Source organism: Trachemys scripta, chromosome 23, assembly GCF_013100865.1.
Source record: "Trachemys scripta elegans isolate TJP31775 chromosome 23, CAS_Tse_1.0, whole genome shotgun sequence".
Lineage (NCBI taxonomy): Eukaryota > Metazoa > Chordata > Testudines > Emydidae > Trachemys > Trachemys scripta.
Genome location: NC_048320.1, coordinates 9774623 through 9792084, shown reverse-complemented (window position 1 = coordinate 9792084; position 17462 = coordinate 9774623). Strand labels below are relative to the sequence as shown.

The window sequence follows — 17462 nt, the reverse complement described above, 5'->3', positions numbered from 1 at the left end:
TACGATTTCTCCACATATACCACATAGCGGGGAGATAAGACAATTATCGGCTACCACCACAAAAGATTTCAGACATTGATATAGTCAATTTTACTTAGGAAAATATCTGCTATATTAATATCTGTAAATGTTAATGACTTCTCTCTCCCTCTAGTGGTATTTTACATTTTAAAAGTTCTCAACAACACAGAAATGGCGGGACAGTTCAATAATCTACAGAACTCCTCCCCTGAACTGACCCAGAGATAACTCATTAATTCATCCTTAGAAATAATGGCATTTTCTAGGATGCCAGACAAATTTATGTTTGTATTTGGGTACTATAGACCTATAAAGGTTAAAGAAGATCACTACCCCCACCCTCTGGGTTTATTAGTCACAAGAGGACTGGAGTAAATTCAGTAGTTTGTTTTCTCCTCCATTTGTTTCATTCCTGCTCCAAGGGTGAGACTGGAGCAAACTTACTAGTTAATGAAGTCCACAGCTTGAGTTTTTAGCTGATCAGCACTGTGTAGGTCAGCCAGGATGAGAATCTCAGCTGCGTTTTCCACAGACAGGTTACTGCACAGTGCATCCTCGCACATCACCTTCAAGCGTTCCAGAGCATACTGCAAAAAAGAAGCCAATTTATGGTTACAATGGAGAAAGCCTTAATTTGATCTGCACTGAAGCTCTATTTGTGTTGCTTCTCCCTTCAGTTACAAAGACTATGCTATCATGTTGCATAGAGCTTTCCACTTTATTAGTTACACACACACACACACACACACACACACACACAATCTGTATTCATAAGAGGCTTCTGACCAGCAAAAGAGTAGAATAATTATGTGCCCACCCTGAGCAGAGGAATGGACAGGCATCATACCCACCATAACTCTTATCCCAGCCTTCTTGTGTTACAGCATTACAGGTGTCGTTGTCATGCTTAAGGATGACCTGGAACTCTCATTTTAAACTCCTATTATCTCAGATATTTCACACCACATATTGCTGAAACCTAGTGCTTCTCTTACCCTATTGTTACACATATGGTTCTTGTTCAGTGGACAAACCTATGCTATGGTAAATGCTCCATAGGTGTTCTTACATTCCAGTTTTCACTCCGTTTCTTTGCCATTAATGCTCTGCAAGTCAAGATGAAGCTTGCTCAAACACAGAGTACTACTTTTATATTAAAATGTTAGACAGAGGCCCTTTCTACCTGTTTCCTTTGATAATCCAAGTAGAAACTGAAAGTATCATAGCACCTCTGAAAAGCATGGGCAAAAGCCCTACTCTAACTTGTGTTTCTCAAACAGTTTCTAGTCATCCTGTGTTGCAACAGTCTCAGTAGGGCCAGGTCAGTAGTCTGATAAGAAACGGAAAGGGAACACTAAGAAGAAGAAGAGCAGCTATCAAATCTCACACGCCACTTCCTGCAGCTCCCGAATCTGTACTGAAACAATCTGTAGGCACTAGAATCCAGGTTTTGAAAAGCAACCAGTGATCTGGAGTGCTGAACTTGACAGCTTAGAAGGATCTGATTTTTAGAAAGTGCTGAGCATACAGCCTCTTAAAATAAGACTTTAAAAGTCTTTCAGTTGGGCACCAAAAAGATGAGGCACTTAGAATCACAAGTCACTTTTGAAAAGCTTGGCCTGTGTGATCTGACCCTGGAGTTGATGGCTTTTGGCTGAAACAAAACGGAGGTCCTGACTCATTATGAATCTCACGACGCCCTTCACAAGTATGAGGCCAGCAATCCCAGGATTCTGACCAAATTCTAACTTGCGTAGTTACATTCAGACTACATAAATTCTCCTAATACTTAAACATGGTAAGGTTTTCTCACTTCTTATCTTAAAATGATGAGTATCATTATTGAGTGTTGTTAAAGAGCTGCTGCTTTTCATCTGAGAGGTAACTACACTGCAGTGGTGGATACAATGATCCTTGTGTATAGTTTATAGTGTTTTTTGCAATCCTTTGGGATGAGAAGCTGTATTAATGGCAGATCCTCCATGCGCCTGACGAAGTGGGTATTCACCCACGAAAGCTTATGCTCCAATACATCTGTTAGTCTTTAAGGTGCCACAGGACTCTTTGTTGCTTTTTACAGACCCAGACTAACACGGCTACCCCTCTGATAATTAATATGAGAGAGACTGTGTATGAACTACTTCTGGACTCATAAGGACTGCTTAGTTTACCTACAGTCACTATAGTGCTGGTGTCTACCTCATTTGCGATGCTCACAGTATGAAAGGCATTGTGTAAAACTAATTTTTAGACATTCTGGTGGACTTTATTCCATTATAGTTAAGGTTAAAATCAATGGCTTCATATAAGAAAAGACATTTTTCATTTATAAAAAACTTGGTAATAAATGGTCCTTTCAGCTTGATCCATGGCACTCACAGCAAGGACAGTTTTCTCCTGCCAAAGAATCTAAGGGAGGATGGCAAGTCTATTTAATAGTTTGACCTCTATGTGAGAAAGGGAAATATACAAATTAAGCTAGTAAATTCTAACTGAAAGAGTTTCAACTAGGGGACAAGGAGGATGTTTTGCAAGCAGTTATTCCATATTATTGTCTGTGTTAATAGAAGCTTAAAATTATTTTCTGTGTATAGTGAATACATTTCTTTCTCCACACACAATTTTCATATGGTTTTTCACTACGAATAACAGCTCCCAGTGATGTAATTGGACAAAAAGTAGACATTCTTGTATCTCAGGTACAAAGTTTTTTTCTTTCTTTCTTAATTACTACTTTTGAAAAAACTGCCTAATAGCGTCCTTCCCCGAGAGACTGAAATAGTGTCTCCTGGGTTTAGAAGACGTGTTTTGTTTTGTTTTGGGTCTAATTACATATTTTCCCCCAAGAGACTGGAAGAGTTCAGAAGAAGCTGTTTCAGGTCTCTTGGGCAAACATTAGATGTTTTATATGCTTTCATGAAAGATTCTGTTTCTGCTTTTAAAAAGACACATGAGGAGTTTAAAGGGAAAAGCTATATTTAAAGGCAAGAAATTCAAATTTAAAGCCGACTCTCTGCCCTTAAAATACTTCTGCTGTTTATTTACTCTTGCCTCAGCTAAAGATGGTATCTGAGCTTTCAATCAATATTATTTAAATACAGAATAAAACACATGGCAATGGTTATACTGTGCCCGAGGATCTGCTTGTATTATTCCCCATTTTAATTCTAGTTATGCCGTTACGAAGCCCCCATATGGAGCATTTCACTTCCACATCACCAGTTTCAATTAGGCCCTGGTCAGTAGTGACAGGAAGTGGTTACTATTTGATGGCTGCATGGTGGTTTGTGTGGAACAAAGTTACATGCATCCACATCTTAAAATCCACCACGCTAATTGGCACCCACAAGAGAATCCAAGGACTGAAGAAGCATGGAGACTGAACTACGCTCTCACCCCTAGAGGTGGTCCCTCCAGGTCAGAGTTGAGGCACAATGGCAGGGCAGTGTGGAGAATCTTGCACTGCTGCTACCCGTGCTGAACCTGTTTGGTGGATAAATAGAGGACTTTAGTCTCCAGTGCTGTCAAACTGGCACCTTTCACCAGCACTAAGTTCACTTTTAAAAGCAAAAGAAAGGAAATAAAAATTCTGGTTACAGATTAAGAATTTCCACCAGTAAATATGACTCATAGGCCAGCAACGCATCTTCTGTCCTTGGTGCTCCAAAGGGAGGTGGACAGAGGCTGGCAGGCTAGGCCACTGCAGTGCTCTTGCCAGACAAGGACTACCACCAGCCCTCTAGCCAGAATATCCCCGATACTTCCTGCATTAGCCCTGCAAAGTCACAGCAGGGTTAAGGCAAGAAGCTTCCTCCAGTGGACCCATTTCTCCTCAAACTGCAAACATCATTCTCTATCTCCCTTATGTTCAGAGCATCCCTGCTAGAAGCTGCTACTACCAACCAGCCCAGAGGGAAAAGCAAAGACTAAGACTATGATCCCTGTCTGGCAAAACAGAATGCTACTTTTGAGATTCAATGCCTTGGCCACTTAGTTCTGGTTCCACTCTGAACTTTCCTCCTACCTCATCCCCAGCTCATATGCTAGACTATGATGAACAGAGATTAACCCTGAGTTCTAGGACAGTTTTTCAAATGAGCACTTGTGACAAATATTTATGACCATCATGAATTTAATAGAACAGAGGTGCCCCATCTCCTCTCACTACTTGAACTGAGGACAGAACGGTTTGCATTAATTCCTCTTACGAGTTACATTTTGTATCTATCATTTTTCCTATGTTATATAAGACTAGGTCCAGTTAATAGGAGCAGTTCAACAGAACTGCCCAGGTGTGTGTTTCAGCAAGAAACACATGTGCATTAGTGCACGTGTGCACACATGCTCATTTAAGCTCACCCAACACTCCCTTAGTACAGTTCAAGGATCTCTGCGAAAACATCAATGCCACAATCTCCAAGGCTCACCATGTAAAACAAGGCATATGTCATTGCCAATCCCCCGAACAACCACAAATCCCAACTGTACCTTGTCAGCAGCTGCCAGCAAATCGTCAGCCATTTTGTCGAGGTTTGGTGCCTTCCCCGTGTAAATAAAGCACATCATTTCCTTAAAAACTTCAGGTTCCACATCATTGATTTCAACCCGATTCTGTTTCAGGAGAATGAAGATTATTAAGATCCTGACACAATGCTAGAGACAGATCTCTTTGCACTAGAGAGTTTTCTCAATTTTAAAAGTATTTATACAGAGAACTCTTAAGCAACATGTACTACTCACAAAAGTGTGTAGAGGGAGTAAAAAAGGTTCTGTTTTATTTAATAGCCTCTAATTGTCCCTATTCTACCGCACGCTCTTTATCAAGCGTAACAAAGATCACAACTGTCTCATTGATCTTTCTTCCTCCCTCCAGGGCAGCTAAAACAGAGTCCTGTATCTAATATGAAAAAAAAAACCAAATGTTCAAAAATTTGCACTATGAGTTACATCAGCTGCTACCAGGCATTCTCAAATCATCAAGGATATTAAGAATTGACCTGAGATCTATTCACCCAGCTGGGAAAGCTCCTTCTCTCTTTAGACACTTACCTTTTTACTTTCTTCCATCTCATGTTCAAACATGGCACTGAAAACTGGGGAACGTGCTGGGGGGGAAATAAAACAAATACGATTAAAATACTAGAGAGATATAACCTTCAGCTCCTCTGGGGGAGAAGGGGTAATACCCAGTAGCTTTCCCTCCCCAATTTCCTTGGTATTAAGACAGGAAATATTACAAGATAGCAGCAGTCAAACTCAAAATACTATTACACCTATAAAAACTCTTTTGGTGACCCAGTGTCAATGTAACTTTTAAATGTGTAACTCAGGATTCCCTGTGGCCCTTCAAACAAGGCTGAAGAGCAAATGCAGAGATCTATTGCAGTCAAATATAGTTCATGGACCTAAGCAAAGATGCTTCAGAAAAAGCTGGTAACCTCCCTCCGCAGCTGCTTTGGGGAACACAATACAGTGTCAATCACAAACATCCCTCCTCACTATTCTCATCTAGTGAGGAAGTAGGCAATTCCATTAAGGGGGAGGAGAACCCCTCCCCCATCCCCAGCAACATTATGGCAGTAAATTAGCTGCCATATTCAAAGCAGGATCCTTCACTATAGAACTATAGTTGGCAGGGATCCGAGGCACCTTTTGCTGCTATTTCCTGGAGCCTTTTCCTAAAAGCAGAAGTAACTCAGACTTATTATGAGAGCACTCCATCTGCCATGATGCTGCTGTCTCCCATGCTGCTAAGACCTGCACAAGTCAATACCGACCTGCCAGTATGGCTTTGTGAGCCTGGAACTCCTGGCCTGCAACACACAGACAGCAGTCTGTGAAGCGAGAATTCTCCCAGAGTCCTCCTAACTCATCCGCCAAACGGCACTCAGGTACCTTCACCATGTTCATGGTGTTCTGGCCAGAGATATTGACTGAGTCCTGTACCACACTCACCTGAAAAGAAGCAGAGTGTTAATTTGTCTACAACGGGCTTCACTTTCCAGGACATGTGAAGGGAGATTGAGAGATCAAACCCTCATCTCCCAAATGAAACACAGTGGAACTAGATATATGCTCACATTGAAGAGCCATCTATATCCGAGACAGCCTCCATCCAAGTCCTCCTCTGCTAGATCCCAAACTAAAGCCATCTCCATCCAATTTGGCAACACGCTCAATGGGACTGGAAAACAGTCCCCATCTTCTGGACACCACTCCTGACCTAGTTCTTTCCCTAGATCAACTTTTTGGAGTCTACCCCATAGATGAAGCTTCTTCACAGACAATGCTACAAGCAGCCACTGAAGACAGCGATACATGGGAAAAGTCTCAGATGTACAAACATCGATAATCTAGCACTTGATCCACAGAGCTTGTAACAAGAGCAAAGAGTCTGACCAACATAAGACATATTCTGTGCATCTAATGAGTTGTCTACCCTACAGATTTTTCCACCATTGCTGCCTCTGGTTCAGCTCCAGTAGTTCAACCTCTTGCAAAGTTCAGCACCTGAAATTAGAGAGCGATTTAGCAGCAAAAGGTAATGCAGTCAGTCAGGAGATGGAGAGTGAAACACTACTTGCACAGACAGTCCAGAGAGTCTCCACACTGGTGAGAAAGTGGGGTGTGAATTGAAAATGCTAGACAAGGACCATTATTCTCCTCCCCAACTGCATTCTCAACAAATTGATATCAGGGGTCAGAGTTAGAGATGAACAAAGGAGTGGGGACTTTTTAGAAAAGCTAACAAAACAGAGAAGGTGCTGCTGAGAGAGAGACAATTAAGCAATCTTCTGGTCTATACAGAACTGACCCATAACCTACTCCCCCCACCCCCACAAAAAAACCCCAAGCCCTACATACCACTGACAACCCCCACGCAATAGTCTCTCAACACCAAGTGTTCCTAATTCCTTAGAGAGCTTCTGGATGGGAAACATTCTTGCTGAACGAAAGCACAGTTGCAAGCAGTAGCGCTCAGCACCTGTGGCCAGCCAAGAAGTGTTAGAAGAGCATATGGCACACCTGTTTATGTGGTAAGAAACTTACAGCATCAGCAAAAGCCAGCAAAAAGTTCCCTCTCAACAACTTTATGCTTACAAATTACATTCCCTTCCCCTCCAACATCAGCAACCTATAAACTTAAGCTTCTCTGCCTGCACAATGAATATAGACGGACAGACAGAACAAATCATGAAACAGACAACAGGAAGAAAGGTTGCCATGTGAGACCAGGAACAAATTCTCTTTTTCTCTTGGGTAATGCAGACACTTGGCTTAAGGATACGAAACGACAGCTGGGCAAATAATATTTTGGTTCGCTGGCCATTCAAAAAAAATTGAAAAAAGTTTCAGTTGTGTCAAACTGAAAACAAGTTTTGGTCACTAATGTATAGAAAGGGTATAGAGAAACTGGTAAGGATCCAGAGGAAAGCAACAAAGATGATCAAAGGGACTGAATGCAAGCCATGTGAGCAAACGCTGAAGAAACTGGGTATATTCAGTTTGTAAAAGAGGAGATTAAGGGGGGAATATGATAATGGCCTTCAGATATTTGAAAGGCTGCCATAAAAAAAGATGGAGAAAAGTTGTTCTCTTTTGCCACAGAAGGCAGGACAAGAGACAATGGGTTCAAATTATAGCATAGCAGATTTAGATTAAATCTCAGGAAAAACTGTAAGAACAGTAGGACAATGGAACAGACTGCCTAGGGAGGTTGTAGAAGCTTCTTCCCTGGAAGTTTTCAAAAGGAGGCTGGATACCCATCAGTCTTGGATGGTTTAGACATAACAAATCCTGCATCTTGGCAGGGGGTTAGACTAAATGACTCTTGTGGTCCATTCTAACCCTATGATTCACAGAACAGGAAGAGGAGGAGCAGCTGCTGGTGCTCTCCTGAGACATGGGAAACCTGGGTTCAATCCCTCCCTCCGCCTAATGGAGAAGGGATTTGAAATTGGGTCTCCCACACTGCAGGACAATGCCCCAGCCACCAGCTATGGGATATTCCGGTGTGGGTCTTTCTCCATCTCTCCTCTTGAAGCTGTTCCACTTTGTAACTGAAGCAGGAACTTGAAGTTGAATCTCCCACTTCCTTGGCGAGTGCCCTAACTACCAGGCTATAAAGTCCCACTCATTCTCCTTCTGTGGCCCACTGACTATTCATTGTCATTCATGGCAATTCATAGTCATTCATAATAATAATTAAAGGAAAGAGAAACAAAAATTGCTAAAGCTACACAGGCCTCATCCAAAACATTTTCCCAACCATAAAAACATTACCACAAAAATTAAAGCATGGATCCCAACCGTGACACAAACGGCTCAATAGTTAGCACATAACTGATAAGTCTCTTAAATGAGGTGTCTGCGGAGGCAAATAGATACAGTCTATAACGTTGGAAGAAAATATGCAGAGGAAAATAGCCACCCTGTACAACTCTAATTGAAGCCTTTCCTTTTTTAGTTCAGGAGGCTGCTGCAGCAAAAGCGAAGACTTTACCCTCATGAAAAATCATGTCCATGATACACAGAAAAAGGGGGCCAGCTGTCTGTACCAGGAACACTAATTTCCAGTAAAGGATGAAGAGGAACAGAATGCAGGGGCTCAAAGAGAGACACTTTAAGAACTAGATTAAAGACCAACATTTTCAGACCTGGATGCCAAATAAAACTATATAACGGTATTTAGGCTCCTAACTTTAGGTATCCTGGTCTGAAATTTTTGGTTTACGGCTCTACAGTGATTTGGAGGCCTCCAAATAGCTGTAGCTAAGATACTGCCCACAGAAAACAGGAAACTATAGAGGACAGAGAACCCACTTGAAAATTCCCCACTCTTCTCCTCAGGGAGGCTAGAACACACTCAGAAAACTTAGAAAACTAAAAGGAGAAACCCTTTTCTAAATCTCACTAGTGAATAATTGGAATGCCCATTTCTTATCAGAGATACTCTTGGATGCACAACATTGAGGCTGGGATTTTCAGAAGTACCTTGGTGACTTAAAAGCAGAAGTTCCATTGAAAGTCCATGAAACTTGTGTTCCTAAATCAGTGAGGCACTTTTGAAAATCTCACTGAGCAAACACAATACAGATCGTGTAATATACTAGAAGTAGGATTTTCTAATGCTCTCAGTATTAGCCTAAAGTTTGTTCCCTTTCAAGTTAATGCTCCAACTGAAGTTAATGGTAAAATGTTTGGAACTAGGACAACACTGAGCACTTTTAAAGAGACCCTCCCTAAATGTACTCTTTTGAGAGGGGTCTTCATAACACTTTTGGAAATCCTTCATTTCTCCAAAAAGATATTTCTCACGAGCCAGGTCAATAGCAAAAGATTACTTGTTTGGTGTTGCAAGCATAGGCTCTGGAAGAGTATGTCCTTTTGCACACAGAGCAAAATTTCAAGCCATTCATAATCAGTCTAGGAGCTGTTCAATGCGTTCCTGACGGTTTCCATAAATTACCACCGCTGTTTTCTCCTCAGAGGTACATACTATCCATGTGGCTTGTTCTTGAACTCCAAAAGGGATAGCTACATCTTTCAATTTCAAGATATTGGTGTGCAGTTCTTGCTCCGCTACAGTCCCAAACAATTGGGGTTTTTAATTCAAATGCACTCTAACTCGCAAGGGGAGTGTCTGGTCAGTATGAACACTGGATTCGTCTCATCGTGACAGCCCTTCCTGAGTAGTTAGCCGGTTGAACATTTTCCCACTGAACTGAGCAATAATCAGTCATTACCTGAAGTTCTCCCTTCAGCTCAGACAAGTATCTGGGGTTTTACTCTAGGGCACCCTTAGTCTCCTCTACAAAGTTCTTAGGTACACAAGCAAGGTATATATTTAACAATCAAAAACCGCACACTGCTATAAAGAAAGCTTTCCTATTGTAAGAGTGAGGTATGTTGGGTAAGTTTAGGAATCTTCAGATTACATCTGCTCCATTACCAAATTTCTTCATGGACCCACTTACATTATCAAGTATTTGGGACCAAAAAAAAAAAAACCCCCACAAAAAAACCCCACAAAACAACCCATGTTGATTACTATTCCAGTGAGCGTCAAATCATGTGTTGTTGATATAGAACCAGAACTGGAATGACAAGGAGCATGTGTTTGGTTGTTGTCCTTTACCTGTGCAGGTGACCTCAGAAACACAGTAACCAAAAATAAATGAAGTGGCAATGTTGTAGTCAGTCACAAATTAAAAAGAAAAAAAAAATCCATACAGCACTGCAAACATAGCCAACACTCCTCCCCCACAGGGATTCCACCTGTGACTCCTTAAAAACCAATCCTGAAAGAGAGTTGTGAGTTTCTGAAGCCAATAGAATTGCTAGCATTACAGCTGAACAGAGAGACTTGCCTCACAGAAGAGAGTGAGTTTGTCGTCTGGAAGAAGTCCATTGGCCTCATCCAAGAGAAAGTCTCTTCTAATGAACTTCTTGAATCCCCAGTCCTTGCCCTGTACAAATCGATATGCTCGCTGGCTCTCTGAAAGACAGATATGTTGATTCAAACAAATGCTAGCGCTGTTAGCATGAACAAACATAGAACACAAGTGAATGACCCGAACAGATAAGAGCTACACATACCCATTGCTTTTGTTTCTTCTCCTTTAGCATTGAGGATGGAGAATTTGAACTTTGCACGAACTTCACTCTTTGGACAGCTAACCAATAATAGGTAAAGGGACAGGTAATCTTTACTTTCTTCATCCAAGCCCTTAGGGTTCACACGCAAACACCTGTAGAAATAGACATCTGCATGAGCTGTTAGGAACAGTTTTCTGGCAAGGCATTCACAGCTTTCAATGGAAGAGTATTATAAAGTTTACACAATAAAGTGTACAGCAAACAAGTTCTGCTACGCTGATCATTGACTAAGGTAAACAAAACAAGAATACTGTGATATTTCTTCTAGATATCCTATATGGGCACTCAGGTAGGTCCAGAAATATGAATCTGTCTACAAGACAATTCAAAAATCATGAAAGGGCTACCGTACTTATTAATGGTCTCCATTAGCAAAGTATAAAGACCCTAAACTTCAGAGACAGATCCTGATGTCTATGTTGTATGCACCCAAACACTGTGCCAAGGCAACACTCTATTTTCCCTGAGTGTATGTTGTGTGTGCCCAAGGGAACCAGGACCTCTCTGCAGTTTAGATACGCTTGATGTATCCCAGTGTGCTATGGGCATTAACTTATCTCTACAGTTTGTATATGCTGGGTGACTATCTTCTGCTATGTTTCTTACCATTTCAGTTTATCATTGGCTCCTGATGAAAAGGTTGAACTTTTGATGACCTCACCCATTTCCTCCCGGCAGAAGCTGAAATTGTTTATGGTCCACATGTATGAAAACTTTACCACCTTAATCTGAAGATTCAAAACAAGGAAGCAATTCAGGGTCATGATTGTGCACAATGAGCAGGTAGAGGGAAAGAACTGAAATAACCTCATCACTATGTTACTAATCCAAGGACAGCATTAAGATCTGCCCACACCCAGGACTGCACTGCACAGCAACCTATGGAGGGTTCTGCCAAGGCACTTGACTTCCTCTCGTGCGTGGGAAAAGTAACCCAAGGGAAGCAAAAACGAATCTAATTCTATAATAGCTGCATGTCCAAAATGGACCATCACAACTTTTTCAGTCTACCTCAGGAAGTTACATAAAAGTGAGACAGGAAGGAAGGAAGGAGATAGAGTGACATTAGCCTCCCTCTGACCTGACTCAGCCATGCTGCTTCCATTCATAGGCAGATCCACAAGAAAAAACAGTGAGTTTAGAGATGGAGCAGTCTAAATATTTGTAACTAAAATCTGATGTAGTCCTAGTTGCATGGGTTTAGTTAGTTGATCATTAGACTTTCACCTCTGAAAACCTGGGCTCTACATTTGTTTAGATCACTAAGCTTCTTTTTGTATGGTGTAATCTTAGTAAACTCTGACCATCTGAGCACACTGTGAATTTACCTGAGTGTAGCACCAGCTTTCTGCTACAGGTCCACTCGACATTTCTGCCGGAGGAGGAGGACTCGGAACCCTTGACATCGCCAGTTTGAAGATTAAACAGGATTTCACAATTCAGCGAAAGAAATAGCTATGTTGTCTTCACCCTACCTGGCTCCCAAAAAGGAGAAAATAGCAATTCCATTAGAACTTGCAGGACATTTTACTCAGAGTAAAAACAAAACAAGAAGTCACACTCACCCCCTCCTTTCAGCACCTTTAGACAGAAGCACGTTAGGGTGTCTACGCAGCATCCAAGGTGCGATTGCAGCTTGAGTAGACGTATCGGCACTATTAAAAATAGCAGCGTAGATGCAGTGGCATGAGCGTCAGCGTGGACTAGCAATGGAAGTACATACCCAGGGTCCAACATGAGCTATACAAGCACGCCAACAGCGTATCTACACTGCTGTTTTTAGCGGTATAGATATGGGAAAAACTGGCACAGATATGTCTACCCAAGCTGCAATTGCATCTCTGACTGCAGTGTAGACATACGCTTAGAAAGAGGGAAATCTGAGACAAAGACCATATTCACTCATGCTTTCAATAGATGAACTCTCGATAGGAACAAAACCAGAATATGGACCCTACCCCTAGACTAGAGTAGGGTACTCCCTGCTTGATCTGGATTTATTGTTATTCATCTGGACTAGATGACCTCCTGAGGTCTCTTCCAACCCTAATATTCTATGATTCTATTATTCTCCTAGACTATCGATTAAGGTCCCTGACATTTATTTCTCATTTTTCTTCTGGCACAGTCCCAAACTGATATACGGCAGTGTGAGAAATGGAGTTCCTGATCTGAGTAGAACATACACAATTTAGTACATAATCCAAACTTATTCCAACTGTGGGGTTTGGCTTTATTGGTGGTTGAAGCACCAACACCACAAAAAACTTCAGCCTAACCTTTCTCTCACAACTCAGCTGGTCCCTTTGCTTAGAGGGAGGGAGGGAGGGACGGACAGAGGACGGACACACACACCCCTTCTTTATATGCTGGTGAAGTTCACAACCCACAACTACCATGAGTCATCATCAGAATTTACTCAGCTGCTGTACAGGGTTGTGAAAAAACCCAGAATTGTTCTGTAAATGAACAACCCACTTGTTTTGCACCCCCTAGGTTTTAATTAGGATTTTCTCTTATTTTGTGTGGAAGGGGGACCCTAGGGAGTTGGGAGGATTCATTAAAAAAAAGTGCACCAAAACTTTACCTCATAAACAATTGCATTAACACATTTCAATGTTTTATTTTTAATATACCTCTACCCAGATATAACGCTGTCCTCGGGAGCCAAAAAATCTTACTGCATTATAGGTGAAACCGTGTTATATCGAACTTGCTTTGATCCACCAGAGTGCGCAGCCCCCTCCGGAGCACTGCTTTACCGCGCTATAGCCGAATTTGTGTTATATCAGGTCGCGTTATATCGGGGTAGAGGTGTACTAGAAACAATAGGATCTAGCTTTCATTCACAGATTGAAATTATTCTGAAAAGTTAAGAGAGAAGTGGTAATGACATATGGGTGGTTCTTATGCTTATTAAAACAATGAGAAATTTATACAACTAACAAGAAATTTAGAGAAAAGGGATGGAGGTACTAGTGACTGGAGAAGGGGTGTGGCCAGTTTGTTGACTCAACTGTTATTGAATGTTCACAAGAGGGGAGTGGGAAATGTTACAAGGACTTGCTTTGCAAGGATCTATAAGCTTCCGGAAGGCGGTCAGGGCACTTGGAACCATAGTTCTATTTAAAGCTGGCTTTATTTTTCAGCTTTCATATGGCTGAATTCACTATGCAGTTGTTTCTCATTCTAATTGCGGTAAATATGGAAGCTGCTGGTCAATAGAGTGAACTGAAGATTAGTGTTTAGTAATGTATCTGATTTAACATCTCTGAAGTTGAAGGAAGCGGTAAAACAAAAGCAACTGATTACACAGTGGACGCTGCTTAATAATAATCCTATTATTAACAACTGGTTAATAGCAACATTGTGCTGGGAACCGATCCCTTCCCACCGACTCTAACGTTAATGGGACTTAAGTCACATGCCTGTTGCCAGGATCCAACTCAGAACTTTTTGATGTGCCTTCCCAGGCTGCAGCCCTACAAACCTGCCTGAGGCTGCAGGCAGGGCAACAGAGGGACAGGGGGCTGAAGCCCGGATGCTGGGGATCCAGAGGGCTACACAGTACCTCTCGGTGCTGCATCCTGCTCTTGTACTTGGGCCCTGGGTTTGGCAAATCCCAGCACTTCCTTCCTGGGCTGCAGACAGGGATGGAAGAGCTGGGATGTGCCCTCCTTCGCTGCAGCCCCACAAACCGTGCTGCTGCCCTGCTCACAGCCTTCCCTTCGAGCTGCAGTCAAGTCTGCAGGGCTGCAGCCAGGGAAGGAAGTGCTGGGACATCCCAACCACTAGTAGCAGGCAGGATTGCAGTGCTGCATTCAGGGAAAGCACACCCTAGCGCTTCCGTCACCAGCTGCAGCCATGCAAATCTATTTTTCTCTTACTGGCAACGTTTAGATACATATCAGCTTTTTTGCTGGGAACCAACAGGTTGCTAATAAGTGAATTCTACTGTATTCAATAAAAATATTCTTGCAATGTAAAATGTAAACATTGTCAAGAGTTGTTAAGTAACAAGCTTAAAAAGGGACTCTGGCTCATTTTAAGAAGTGCAGAAAGTCAGCTTATTCAAGATCAAATGTGTCATAACAAAACTGCTTAGTAAAGCAGAAGAACAAAATATGGATATGTTTGATGAGCCTCAAGTGAGACACGTTGACTATCACTGCTGTAATCAAAGACAACCCATATAACAATTTAAGTCCCTGTTCCAGGCTTCCAGCAGCTCTTCAAGATTAGTTTAATTCAGTAGCAGTGTCTGCCATATTGAACACCCAAAATATGACAAAAAAATCAGTCTGATTAGATCATTAAAAAACCCAACCACAACTGAAAAGCAAGTGACTTGGACAAGGGAGTTGCAGCTTTTTTTTTTTTTATGCTAACAGCATCAACTTCAACGTGGCACAAAATGAGCAATTTAAATAAGTAACTAAAGCACTCTGTCCAAGATTCACTCCTTCGGGAAGATTGAAAATTGCAGGTCCACTGCCTGATTTTTCAAGTGAAGTAGTAAAAGAAATAGCATCCACATTAATGCAAGAGGATTGATCAAAAACAGCTACAAGCATTCTTATAGGAGAATTTGCATTCCTTCATAATGGTATTGATTGTGTGTGAAAAGAACAGTATACAATATTGTGCCCAACTTCACGAAGATGCCATTGACGAACGCAAAGAAAGGTACAGAAAAATCTTACTAAATTGATTGCATAATGAAAATAACTGTGTGCTTTTGATTGTACAGTGTCTAGCACAATAGGGACCCAATGGACTTAATCTTCAGACATATGGGTGTTCAGAATTATTTAGGCTTTATTTTCTCAACACCACCACCTAACAGTCCTACAGCATACTGCAGATGCTCATATTATTCTGTAACTACCATCAGCTTCATGGTTGATTGAAAAAGAAGGACTGATGTCCCTGCTTTCCTGTGACATTCAGAGGAATTCTCAGGAAGATTGTGTCTCTACAGTTGTATTTAACAACCTTATATTGAAATTTGCATTGAGCATGTGGACTACTTTGATCAAAACATAGCATATCTCACACAACAAGCAATTCCATGGCGAGGTTCTAAATTTACAAGAGCAATTGAAACTAGTTTTGGAGGGACTGGACAGATCACAGGCTGATGACACTACTCTCTCAGGCCTGGTCTACACTACAAACTTAGGTTGACATAAACTGCATTAAGTCGATCTAATAATGTATGTGTCTACACTACCAAGTCCATTCCGCTGACCTAAGTGGCCACTAAAGTCGACTTCTGTATTCCACCTCCACGAGAGGCAGAGCGCTTGATTCGACATCCACGGGTCGACATGGGGATAGTGTAGACATGGCGTTGTGTAATTTTAATGAACTGACCTCCAGGTGTCGTCCCACAGTGCTCCGCTGTGACCTCTCTGGAGAGCACTTTCAACTCCACTGCACGTCAGCCAGGTACACAGGAAACAGCTTCGCCCCTGTTAAAGCCCTGAGAACTTTTGAATTTTCATTTCCTGTTTGATCAGTGTGGAGAGCTCACCAGCACATCTGATCATGGAGCCCTAAAGCCGCAAAAGCGCTCCAGTGTGGAGTACACAGGAGGTGGCAGATCTTATTGCTGGGTGGGGAGAAAAGTCTGTATAGGCACAACTCCTATCAAACAGAAGAAACGCGAACATCTATGCTAAGATTGTGCGGGGCATAGGGGACACCAGCAGTGCTGCGTGAAAATAAAAGGAGCTTCGGCAAGCATACCAGAAGACAAGGGAGGCGAACAGTCATTCTGGTTCTGCCCCACAGACATGCTGCTTTTATGAGGATTTGCATGCGATTCTCAGCGGTGACCCCACCGCTACCCCGAAAGTCTCCGTCAATACCTCTCAGGAGCCCTGGGTACCTTGAGCAACAACGAAGAGGACATTGTTGACGAGGAAGATGAGGAGGAGGAGGAGAATGTGAGGCAGGCAAGTGGGGGGGGAGGGACAGCTCAGTGGTTTGAGCATTAGCCTGCTAAACCCAGGGTTGTGAGTTCAATCCTTGAGGGGGCCACTTAGGGATCTGGGGCAAAATCAGTACTTGGTCCTGCTAGTGAAGGCAGGGGGCTGGACTTGATGACCTTCAAGGTCCCTTCCAGTTCTAGGAGATAGGATTTAGGATCCATTCTCCCCAACAGCCAAGAACTGTTTTTAACCCTAGAGCCCATCCCTTCACAGGACCAGTTGGCAGCAGAGCATGATGCCGTGGAAGGCACCTCTGGTGAGTAAACATTTCCAATCAGAGTGTAGACATTACATGCTTTTATTTTTTAATGTTTAATTTGAACAAAAAAGCAAGTGTAGTGCGTATCAGTGGCCACTCCATGGAGATCGCTAGGAAGCTTTCATGGAGGTACTCTGCAATCCTTTGCAGAAGGTTTCTGGAAAGGGCTGCCTTATTTCATCCACCACAGTAGGATACTTTCCCACGCCACTCCAGTATTAACTCTGCTGGCAGCACACAGCATTGCAGCATAAGGACCAAGTCCGTACCCAGACACTTGCAGCATCTGCTCCCTTGCTGCCTCTGTTACCCTCAGGAGAGTGATATCGCACAGGGTCACCTAGGGGAAACGGGGAAAGTTTTCAATGCTAGCCCTTAAACTGCAAACAATTCAACAAGTAATCCGCCCCACTTGGTGAAAACTGGGTCATACAACCACGATTTCCCAAACGTGCCATGGTTGTGGTTGGAAAGGATCACTGTGTAGTGCAGCACTGAAGAAGAAAAAAAGGGTGGGGGGGGGGCGG

At 42.4% G+C, this 17462-nt stretch overlaps 1 protein-coding gene across 10 annotated transcripts in view; it reads right to left on the bottom strand.

Annotated features, from left to right (window-relative positions):
- Positions 1-17462, bottom strand: part of SPOP (speckle type BTB/POZ protein) — a 47878-nt gene that overhangs the window by 1314 nt on the left and 29102 nt on the right. For 8 of the 10 annotated variants that reach the window (XM_034755744.1, XM_034755751.1, XM_034755746.1 and 5 more), the window contains 8 exons: positions 12009-12155; positions 11287-11408; positions 10621-10772; positions 10392-10519; positions 5799-5976; positions 5071-5126; positions 4510-4632; positions 466-608 (listed from right to left, as the gene is read on the bottom strand). In XM_034755744.1, coding sequence (XP_034611635.1) covers positions 466-608; positions 4510-4632; positions 5071-5126; positions 5799-5976; positions 10392-10519; positions 10621-10772; positions 11287-11408; positions 12009-12086 — 980 coding nt within the window. In that variant the 5' untranslated portion in view covers positions 12087-12155. Of the gene's footprint in view, positions 1-465; positions 609-4509; positions 4633-5070; positions 5127-5798; positions 5977-10391; positions 10520-10620; positions 10773-11286; positions 11409-12008; positions 12156-12245; positions 12336-17462 lie in introns of all 10 variants that reach the window. The other 2 variants (XM_034755748.1, XM_034755749.1) reach the window with 2 other exon arrangements.